This window comes from Geotrypetes seraphini, chromosome 2 (genome assembly GCF_902459505.1).
Source record: "Geotrypetes seraphini chromosome 2, aGeoSer1.1, whole genome shotgun sequence".
NCBI lineage: Eukaryota > Metazoa > Chordata > Amphibia > Gymnophiona > Dermophiidae > Geotrypetes > Geotrypetes seraphini.
Genome location: NC_047085.1, coordinates 227644565 through 227656572, shown reverse-complemented (window position 1 = coordinate 227656572; position 12008 = coordinate 227644565). Strand labels below are relative to the sequence as shown.

General features: G+C 42.5%; 1 protein-coding gene across 12 annotated transcripts in view; it reads left to right on the top strand.

Moving 5' to 3' along the window:
• MRTFA (myocardin related transcription factor A) overlaps window positions 1–12008 on the top strand; it is a 323237-nt gene that overhangs the window by 209840 nt on the left and 101389 nt on the right. For all 12 annotated transcript variants that reach the window (XM_033935101.1, XM_033935100.1, XM_033935108.1 and 9 more), the window contains one exon: window positions 11171–11226. In XM_033935101.1, coding sequence (XP_033790992.1) covers window positions 11171–11226 — 56 coding nt within the window. The remainder of the gene's footprint in view (window positions 1–11170; window positions 11227–12008) is intronic.

The following is a 12008-nucleotide window of genomic DNA, read 5'->3' as shown; positions in this document are numbered from 1 at the left end:
CTAGTGGCTTTGAAAATGGTTAGTGACCTCTATTTTTTTTTTGGGGGGGGGGATGGTTTGAGCTGTCATTCCTGTCAATGCCTGAGCCAATCAAAGCTCAGGCACTGACCGGAAAGTAAGGCTACAACAGCTGAGACCCTGCTGGAAATCTTCACCTGCAAATGTAGGATAACGAGGTTAGAGAATTGTCCGGAGTGCTTGTTTAAATATTAATGACCTCGTTGTAATATATTTGCATGGCAGAGTCGGAATCTGCCAGGAAGCTCAGAAAAGACCATGGTGAGCCCTTTTGATAATTGACTGGTAGAATACTTCCACGCTAAATTAGCTGAAACCAGTTTAGCGACTATCATGAAAGGCACGGTAGGTTTTGAGAATCTTCCCCTCAGTATGGACTTAGCACCGTGAATCAATGAAAGGTTTATGAGTGGATAAAAAGGTTTAAAGCAGGAAGAACAAGTGTAACCGATGAAGGTTGTTCTGGTTGCCCATCAGCATCACTCACACAAGAGAACATTGACCAGGCAGATGCCTTGATTAGAGAAGACCGACAGATAACAATGTCTCCAATTGGCTGTAAATTTGGATATCAGCTATGGATCTGCATTTGACATAATGCCTGATGAGTTGAAATACAGGAAAGTCTGCGCATGATGGGTTTCCAAACATCTTACTGATCTGCACAAGCAACAGTGTGTGGAGAGAAGTAAAGGAAGTGGTGCTCACCTGGTTTCAGGAGCAGCCGAAAAACTTGTCTGCAGGAATGCAGAAGCTAGTTGAACAATACAACAAATGCATCGTCTTTCATGGAGACCATGTGGAAAAGTGATATGTTTAGCTGCTCACAGTTACTTCTATTAAAGCCATTAAATGCATTTTGCCTCTACTTTCTGATTTACCCTCGTAGAAAGACGGTGAAGGCTGCCATTGGCCCCAGGCCTTACATTGAAGAATACTGCTACATCTTTTGGTAAATGTGGCTTCTGGAATTGGATGTTCTCAATTTTCCCAGCATTTCCACCAATTTGCAAAGAAAGTGCCTTTCTGTGATCTGTTTTGGTAGAAATCTCAAATTAGCCCCTAAAGCTAAGGCTGAATTTGGTTTTGAGACTGTTCAATCATGGGATGTTAGAGATTTGAGATCACTCTTGGTGCATTATGACAATCAGGCAGTAAACCAAGAAGATGCTGTTGCTGTATTAGAGCTACATCCTGCTGACATGGGACACACATGAAGTGAGGGTGTTGCACAGCCTTGCAGGAAATAACACGACACAGTACATGATCTGAAACAGAAGGGAAGTGAAAGTCTAACTTTGTAAATGTATAACCTGGAGCACTTTATCAACTATTTGGTTTAAAACTTGGCTTTCTTCAGGTTGTAAATATGCGAGTTGTAAATATTGGTGCCTTTTCTGCTGTATACTCAGATTGCATTAAAAGTCCCTAAATGTAAATGTCTAGTCTGGTGCAGACTCGCCTACCTTCTTCACTAACCAATCTACCAACGCTCATGGAAAGAGATTGGGAGGAGGGAGGAAAGGAGGTGCCCAGGGCTTTCACCTCAAAATGTGTCTTGACCTGCTTGTCTGCAGGCTCCATTCAGACTTACCCGTATATACGCAAATATAAACTGAGATTTTTGGGCCAAAAAAATGACCCCCAAATGGGGTCAGCACTGACCCGCCCCCTCCTGAACCTGTTTACAAGCCTCGGCTGGGCCTATCATGAGACCTGGTGGTCCCGCCTCCTGTCCCAACCCAATTCTAATTATTTTTATCTCCCTCCTGCCTCCCCTGTGTACTTTAAATATCCCTGGTGGTCCAGCAGTGGCTGGGACAGGCGGGATCTCTCCCGCCTCCTGTCGTAGCCCGATTACAATTATTTTTATCTCCCTCCTGCCTCCCCCGCATACCTCAAGTATCCCTGGTAGTCCAGCGGTGAATCGCAGCAGGAGCAACCTTCCTTCGTTCCTACCCGTGCAGAACTGCTAGCTAATTGACTGCCGCGGTTCTTCACAGACAGGAGTAAAGGAAAGTTGTTCCTGCCGCGATTCACTGCTGGACCACCAGGAATACTTGAGGTACACAAGGGGGCGGGAGGGAGATAAAAATAATTGGAATTGGGCTGCAACAGGGCAGGAGGGATCCCTCCTGTCTCAGCCACTGCTGGACCACCAGGGATGTTTAAGGTACACAGGGGGAGATAAAAATAATTAGAATCTGGCTGGGATAGGAGGTAGGAGGGATCCCTCCTGTCTCGGCCACTGCTGGACCATCGGGTCTCATGGCAGGCTCAATGGAGGCCTGCAAGGCATCGGGAGGGAGGGGGTAAAGGGTACAGAACCTGGAAGGGGGGCTGGATGCAGAGCCTGGCAGAGCAGCAAGGGTGGGGGGAGGGAATAGGGTTCAGAGCCTGGCAGGGCAAGACACTGCACATGAATATTAACTCCCCCCCCCCTCACACACACACACAGAGGTTTATATTCGAGTCAACATTTTGGGGGGAGGAAAAAAGGTTACCTCAGTTTTTATTCGGGTCGGTTTATATTTGAATATATACAATATATGGCCTGATGTCAGCAGCATGGGCTGCTGAATCTCTGAATAGGTGCAGCACTGTGTGATTCTGTAGCTCTTCTGATCCCACCACAGGATCAGATGTATATAAATACATTTTTCACTGGCTACTATCTCTTGCTCAAAGTGCACACACGTTATCAGACTCATATGTACTCTTGATCTCTTATCTTTTTTGTTAGGATGTGTATCATATATTTTTCATCGTATTTAATTAGAAAGAAATATTCCTATAATAAAATAGTTTTTATATACTTTTGTTGTTCAAAGACGTGCAAAGTTGCATAGTTAGAGGCATGGGTTAGGTTACAGCATCAGCAAATATTCCCAATATGCAATTCACAAAGGCCACCACTGCCTCTTCACCTCAAAGGGCCACTTCCATTGTGCTAATAACTTGATACTGGAAGGTAGGAGAATAATTATTTTTTGGGAGCCCTGATTTCCCATCCTTTAATGTATCAGTTTCAAAATACTGTTCAGTTAAGATAGTGGCTTCCTCAAAAGTCCTTGGGGCCTGTCTGCTGATCCACACTATCTCCAAGGCTGTACATCCAGCTCAAGCCAGCGGGTGGCTCAACCAATCAAACTATGGGCCATAGCCTGAGGCCTTTCTGTAACTTGGAAGTCCTGTTTTCTTCCTGTAATGCTCAGAGGACAGACCTAGCCTACCTTGGGTTGCAGCCCTCACATGTCCACAATCCAATACCTTGGTAGCATTTAGGGCACCATATGCCACCTGGGCTTCCCTTGTCAGATAGGGAGCTAACCAGATGGCCCATTGTTCTGTGGAGGCACAAAAGAAGAACCCCTTGTCTTAGGATAAAGATGCACAAACAGGAGAAAGACAAGGTGGATGTCTCAAGCAACCAATCTCAAGTCTTTGTTAAGTTGTACGAATGTTAAGAGTCCCAACAAGGATCCCTGTTTCGACACTACTAAATAGCACCTTCTTCAGGGGACACTGGAGTACAGTAGCTAGCTTTCGCAGCGTTTAGCGCAGACCGCCTAGCTACTGTACTCCAGTGTCCCCTGAAGAAGGTGCTATTTAGTAGTGTCGAAACAGGGATCCTTGTTGGGACTCTTAACATTCGTACAACTTAATAAAGACTCAAGATTGGTTGATCGAGACATCCACCTTGTCTTTCCATTGTTCCGTGGGCCTCCGTGCCAGAGTTGCTCCTCTTTCAAATCTAGGAAGGTAGGCCTCTGGATCATCATCTGGGTCCAACTTGGTTTGGGTCAACCTTTTTGTCCAGTTCCCCTAGCTTGTCCCAGTCTTCCAGTTCCCCAGCCCACCTTTGTGTCTCGTCGTACAACAGCTTTCTGTACACCATCAGTCAATTGATGCAACTCCTTAGTCTGTGCCTCCATGAGTTGAACCAACAGTTTGCTGTTGTATTCACTGCTGCTTGAGAGCTTGGAGGAATCGCTGCTCCATGGCCTCTTGCTGGGTCTGTAACTGCTCTGCTGTCCACTTGAAGACCGCACTGAGAGCTCATTTTTTGCATTTAAGCACAATTAAAGGCATATTATTTTTCTCAGACATTCAATTTATAATATTATAGTTTGGGTATTAAAAAAGTGATGATTTTTTAAATCCTATATCTTAAGTTTTACCCTTCCTCCTTTTCCGTATACCCTAGATTTTAATGTAATCAGTTCATCCTTCTTATCCTCATTTTCCTGTAAATGACTGCAGAGTTTGCATTTGTCTACCGCAGAGTCTGTATTCCCCCTTCCCTCCTTTTTTAATGACATTGTAAACCTCTTAGATTTTAACCCTGGTTTTATATTTGTGGTATATCAAATAAATTGAACTTGAACTTTGACACCATCACTCTGTGGGAACCACAAATATGAAAAAATTATATCTGTCTGTCAACAGCCCTGCCAAAACCACCCCTCAAGCATATTCCCCCCAGCCAAGGTACGCTTTATCTGCTAGTGCTGGGTAGGACCACCTTCCCCACGGAGACACAATTTTCTTCTTCATCTGACAGTTTCAGAATCCCACCACTGCCACAAAATGTGACGTATCTGTCGTCTGGCCGAGTCGCCAAGATCCACTCTGATCACTTCTGTTATCTTGTAGTCATCTTTAGTTCACTCCAGTCACTGTAGTTGTCTCCGGTTCACTCTGGTTGCTGTAGTTGCCTCTGGCTTTCTACGGTCTCTGTAGTCACCTACGTCTCTCTCTGGTGTCTGTAGTCACCTCGGCTCTCTCTGGTCTCTGTTTCATGCATATCAAGGGTTAGGCAAGAGGCCTGCATTCATCCCCTCTAGGGTTGCCTGCAGGAGCCAGAACTCTAAGAAAATACTCTGAAATCAGTCTCAAATACAAGGGCCAAAAGCAGTCAAAGGTCCTTCCTCAAGAGCCCTTTTCCCTCAGGGTGAGGATTTCCAGTAAATTAAAAATTGGGAGTCTCTTGGTTTTTCTTATCAATTCCCAAGGTTTAACTCCAGCATTTATCAATTTACCAGGTACCAAAGTCCCCCCCCCAATGGAGTGGAATAAAAATATGATGCCATATGAAGGCCAAATGGCCCATCTGCAGCATCCACTATCTCTAAAAGATCACAGAAAGAGGAAGAAAGGCAAAAATATTTATTTATTTATTCAATTTTCTATACTGTTCTCCCAGGGGAGCACAGAACAGTTTACATGCATTTATTCAGGTAATCAAGCAGTTTTCCCTAGAAAAGTTAAGCGAGGCTGGTTGTGTAGTCAGGAAAGCAAAGATGCAAATGGAAGAAAAAATAGCTGACACAGTAAAACGGGGAGATAAGACATATTTTAGATATATAGTGAATTAGTGATAGAAGAAAAATGCTAAAGTGGCATTGTGAGATTCAAAGGTGAAGGAGAGAAATATGTAGAAGCTGATTAAGAAAAGGCTGAATTGCTTAACAAATATTTCTGTTTTGTGTTCATGGCTGAAGCGCCAGGAGCGGGACAAACTTGAATAAGGATGGAGGAGTGGTAGACCCTGATCGATTTTCAGAGGGTTGTGTTTGTGAGATGTTTCAAGTTTCAAGTTTATTTATTATTTGATTAATCGCCTATTCCAAATTCTAAGCGATGTACAAATTGGTAAAATAAATTGTCTAAAATATACATAAAATAGACCATATAATTAACAAGGGGATAAGTCACAAAACAAACTAATTAAGATAAGACAAGAATACAATAGGACAGATGGGATAGAAATACAATCTTAGATAGGAAAGAATCAACAATTAAAAGTAAAACACAACAGGAATCGAAGGACAAATAAATAGGTAAAATAAAAGTAGACAAAAGAGCAATTAACGAAAGAGCAAATTAACATTTCAATTAAGTATTGAACGCATCTTTAAAAAGAAAGCTCTTAAGTTGGCCCTTAAATTTTTCCAAATTCTTCTCCTCTCTCAAGTATAGCGGGAGCGAATTCCAGGTCTGAGGCGCCGTAACAGTAAAAATAAATTGCCTTCGAGTATTGATAATTTTGAGAATGGGGATGACCAACAAGAGTTGGTCGTTTGATCTCAAAAATTTGGGAGAATTATAAGGTATCAATGCTTTATAAATAAAAGCTGGAGTTTTATATAATAGAGATTTAAATGTAAGTAAAGATAATTTGTATAGAATACGATGGGACACCGGAAGCCAATGCGCATTTTGAAGTAAGGGAGTTACATGGTCAAACTTCTTTGCTCCCATAATTAATTTGATAGAGGCATTCTGGATTATCTGCAATCTTCTAATTTCTTTTTGAGCCATTCCCTTGAATAATGCATTACAGTAATCAATTATTGAGATAATCATTGAGTGAATTAATATATTCAATGATTTTGGACATAGAAATTTCGAAATGGCCCATATTTGGCGAAGTCTGTAAAAGGTAGCTTTAACCACATAACTAACGTGGTCATGGTAGGTTAGATTTTCATCTAAAGTCACACCTAAAATTTGAATCTTGTTTATCTGCTTAAGAGTAACCCCTTGGATGGAAATAGGAACAGCGAGCTTATGATTGTCTTTCCAAGGGAAGAGCAAGGTATTAGTTTTATTAATATTTAAGGATAATCTATTATTATCAAGCCATAAATGAATCTGTTTTAATTTCTCATTGATAGCTGAAATTTCGGAAGAACTATTAGGGTCAAGAGGATGCAAAAGTTGTATATCATCTGCATAGGCAAATACGGAAAAGCCAATAGATTGGCAAAGAGTCATAAGAGGAGCAAGAAATATATTAAACAGAAGTGGGGACAGGATAGAGCCTTGTGGAATACCATATGTAGCTCAGAAACTAGCAGAAATAGAATCATTAAAGGAAACTATTGAAGAGCGATGTTAGCTAAAATAAAGGTAGACAAAGCGATGGGGCCGGATTGTGTACATCCAAGGGTGCTGAAGGAACTTAGGGAAGTTTTAGTGGCTCTGTTGACTGACTTTTTGAATGAGTCTCTATAGTCGGGAGCGGTACTGGAGGACTGGAGAAGGGCAGATGTGTTTCCTCTCCACAAAAGTGGAAGTAAGGAAGAAATAGGGAATTATAGGCCAGTAAGTCTGACTTCAGGTGCAACTCTGGGAAAGACCGAACAAGAAAGGGGCCTGGGCGTACTGATAAATAAGACCCTGAAACCGTCGGTGCAATGTGCGGCGGCGGCGAAAAAAGCAAATAGAATGCTAGGCATGATAAAGAAGGGAATCACAAGTAGATCAGAGAAAGTTATAATGCTGCTTTATAGAGCGATGGTCAGACCACACTTGGAATACTGCGTCCAGCATTGGTCTTCATATCTAAAGAAGGATATAAAACTGCTGGAGAGGGTGCAGAGACGAGAAAGCTAGTGAAAGGTATGGAAAACCTGGATTACGAGGGACGACTTAGGAGACTGGGGCTGTTCTCCTTTGGGAAGAGGAGACTGCGAGGGGATCTGATCAAGATTTTCAAACTACTGAAAGGAATCAATAAAATAGAGCAGGAAAAACAGTTATTTACAATGTCCAATGTGACACGGACAAGAGGGCATGGACTAAAGCTGAGGGGGGACAAGTTCAAGGCAAATATCAGGAAATTCTGTTTCACGCAGCGAGTGGTGGACACCTGGAATGCTCTCCCAGAGGAGGTAATTGCGGAATCCACCATTCTAGGATTTAAGGGTAAACTAGATGCACATCTCCTTATGAGTGGCATAGAGTGATATGGGGACTAAATCTATGCCAGGGTACACCTGGTGGGGCCTCCGTTTGTGCGGATCGCCGGACTTGATGGACCTAAGGTCTGATCCGAAGTTGGCAATTTTTATGTTCTTATGTTCTGTGGTAAGCAAATTAATGGAAACGCTTTTAAAACAAAGAATGCTGAAGTTTCTGGAATCTGGTGGATTACAGGACCGGGAGCAACATGGATTCACTAGAGGTAGGTCTTGTCAGACAAATCTGATCAATTTCTTTGACTGGGTGTCCAGAGAATTGGATAGAGAATGTGCGCTAGATATGGTGTATTTAGATTTTAGCAAAGCCTTTGACAGTGTTCCACACAGACGTCTAATAAATAAACTGAGTGCCCTCGGGATGGGTCCCAAAGTGATGGGCTGGGTCAGGAACTGGTTAAGTGGAAGACGACAGAGGATAGTGGTTAATGGAGATCGCTCTGAGGAAAGGGATGTTACCAGTGGTGTGCCTCAAGACCTGCTTGTTCTTTTTAACATTTTTATAAACAATATTGCTGAAGGGCTGTCGGGTAAGACTTGCTTCTTTACAGATGACACGCTGGATGGTGTGAATAACATGAAGAAAGACCTGGTGAAGCTTGAAGAATGGTCTGAAATTTGGCCGCTAAAATTTAATGCTAAGAAATGCAAGGTCATGCATTGGGTTGCAAAAACCCAAAGGAACGGTACAGTTTAGGGTGTGAAGAACATATGTGCATGTCAGAAGAGCGGGACTTGAGTGTGATTGTATGTAATGATCTTAAGGTGGCCAAACAGGTTGAAAAGTTGACGGTGAAAGCTGGAAGGATGCATAGGGAGAGGTATGCTCAGTAGGAAACAGAAGGTATTGATGCCCCTGTATAAGACATTTTGGGAGGTCGCACCTTCAAAAAGATATAAAAAGGATGGAGTCAGTGCTGAGGAAGGCTACTAAAATGCTATGTGGTCTTCATCATAAGACGTTTGGGGACAGACTTAAAGATCTCAATATGTACACTTTGGAGAAAAGGCGGAAGAGGGAAGATATGATAGCAACGTTTAAATACCTATGTAATGTAAATGCACATGAGTCGAGTCTCTTTCATTTGAAAGGAAGCTCTGGAATGAGAGGGCATAGGATGAAGTTAAGAGGTGACAGGCTCAGGAGTAATCTAAAGAAATACTTTTTTACAGAAAGGGTGGTAGATGCATGGAACAGTCTCCCAGAAGAGGTGGTGGAGTCAATAACTTTGTCTGAATTCAAGAAAGCCTTGAATAGTCTTGTGGGATCTCTTGGAGAGAGGAAGAGATAATGGTTACTGTGGATGGGCAGACTGGATGGGCCATTTGGCCTTTATCTACCATCATATTTCTCCCTAAGAGATCCCACGCTTTCTCGAGAGGAGAGTGTGGCATGATATTACCACCCCACGCTATATTGTTATATCATATCCTAGTAAGTACTGCCATGCGTTTTGACTACTGTCCTTATGTATTTGTGCTATCGTGTCCCTATGTATTTGTGTGTCCCTATGTATCATGTCATTACCTACAATGTACTGTCATACTTTACATTACTATACCATGCTTTACTTTATTATGTAAACCCTGTTTTGCTTTATTATGTATATAAACTTGTAACCCGTTCTGAGTTCTTATCCTAGGACAAGCAGGCAGCATATTCTCACAAATGGGTGACATCATCCACGGAGTGAACCGTCACTTTAAAAACATTTAAAATGCTCACGAGTTTCTGCACCGCGCATGTGCGACTGCTTTCCTGCCAGAAGAGGCTCACAGTACCTCAGTTCTTCGTTTTCCGCGGAGCGAAAAAGTATCTTTTTGACTGAACTCCTTTCAGTCGACGCTGTCTTCTCGTTTCATGTATTTTTCTTCTCTTTTCATTTGTTCGTGTTTGAGACAAGTGGGAAGAGAAATCTCTTGATTTATTTGAAGCGTTCTGTGTGGTTTTTTTAATCAAAAATTGAGTTTAATTTTGCCGAATTAATTTTCCTGTCCATGTCCGGGTTTTAAGAAGTGTGATAGGTGTCAACGCTCATACCTGGTGTCTTCAGTGTTTAGGCTGGGAACACCGCAATGAGACTTGTTCTCAGTGTTCATTTTTAAAGTTGTGCTCTCTTAAGGCCCGTCGTGCTCAGCAGGTGCAGTTGTTTGGCACTACCATGGACACCACTAGATCTTCTCAGCCTTTGGCAATGAAGACTCCGACATCGCAGGAGATTCCAGCATCAGGGAAGCCAGCTAAGAAGCCATCTACTTCCAAATCAGCGTCACAGGTCTACGTCGAGTCCCTTGATGCAGACCAAACAACGACGTCACTGCTCCCCAGCTTCGCAGGTTGTCTCTCCTCCACGGTGTGCACCCCAACAAATCAATAATACAGAAAACTAATATTTCAGTCTCATCCTCCTTATTTTCTCCTGCTTTTTTCAGTGAATAATTAGAAGTGACTTTATATTTCACATTTGTTAGACAACACCTCTTTAAAGAATTTTTTTCAGTATTAATTCTGGAGAAAAGTATGAGTAGGTGACAGGTCAAAAGCGTAAGCCGACAAAGGTGTGCCAAGACAACTGAGCGCAAGGCGGAAGCCCGCGCTGAAGAAAAACAGTGTTTTAAGGGGCTCGGGTGGGGGGAGGGGAACCCCCCCACCCCACTTTACTGAATACAGATCATGCTGGCGTTGTGGGGGGTTTGGGGGGTTGTAACTCCCCACATTATACTGAAAACTTCACTTTTTCCCTAAAAAACAGGGAAAAAGTTAAGTTTCCAGTGTAATGAGGGGGGTTACAACCCCCCAAACCCCTATCAATGCCGCACAACGCCGGCATGATCTGTATTCAGTAAAGTAGGGAGGTTCCTCCCACCAACACCCCCAGTCGGAGCCCCTTAAAACACTGTTTTTCTTCGGCACGGGCTTCCGCCTTGCGCTCAATTGTCTCGGCACGCCTTTGTCGGCGCGCACTTTTGACTATGAACCGTATGAGTAATAGGAAAACTGAGGAGCTGATTAAAGCTGATCTATATTGTCCCTCTGCTTTTACATGCATTAAAATTATTGGGTGAAGTTTGCTTATTAGAGAGTTGTGTGTTAGTGTGTGGAAGGTTAAGGGTTCTTATTCTGCAGTGAGACAGAGGTTTCCCAGTGAGTGCTTGTAGTAGGGGTATGCAGCCTTTTGAAGCATCATAAGAAATGTCAGTGTCAGATTCTTGGCAATTTCATATTGTTTTCAGCGCTATAGAAATGATAAATAGTAGTAGTGATAATAGAAAAAGAAATCCCCTTAAGTTTTTCAGTATTTGTGCTGTATTCTTCTCAAGAAATAATCTTGGCATATGTTTTCAAAATGATACATCCTGATGGTGCTTATAATATTTTCTTACAGCTCTGAAGAGCCCTGCAGCATTTCATGAGCAGCGGAGAAGCCTGGAACGAGCTCGGGTAAGATTTTTCTCACTCCATATTCACAGGGGTGTGAGTCCACGACTAGATGTTGAAACTATTCACGGTTAGGACTAGAGCTCTTACTTTCATGCCAGTGTGACGCCTACCACATAGAAAGGTCTCTTACTAACCTGGGATATATTTTCAGGGAAGGCAATGCTGTCTTTTCTCAAGTTTGGGATGGGACCAATTTAACTCGTAGCCCCATGGTACTTGAAATCCACTCTTTCTTTGCTAATCGTATGAGCTCCCAAGAATACCAAGAGTCCATTCATAGATAAGTGAAAATCCAATCAGTAAGCACAGAGTCTGTCTGTCTCCCGCTCTCTCTCCATATATATATATATATATTTATTTATATATAGATTTTTTTAAAATTTTTTTCCCCGAGATTAAACAGGCATCATATTTTCACCTGTGGGTAACATCATCCATGGAACTCTGTACAGACACTGCCAAGTACACTGTCACTTTAAATCTTTAGGCAGTGCTTGCATCATGTGAATGCAGGTGCCTTCCTGCCTGACACTGGCACTGGCACGCGGAACCAACAGTTCTAAGTTTTCTGTGGAACTGAGAAGCTGTGTCTTCAGTATCTCCTCAAAGTTACCTTCTTATTACCTTTATCAACTCAGGTAGCGTTGACATTTTTGGTATGCTTTTCACGAGCTCTCTGGGCCATTGAGCTTTTTTAGTGCATGAGGGTGCTGAGTGGCTTCAAGAAATATTCTCAGTGTAATTGGACCATTTCAAGCTCTGACCCTCACAATTGGCGTGTA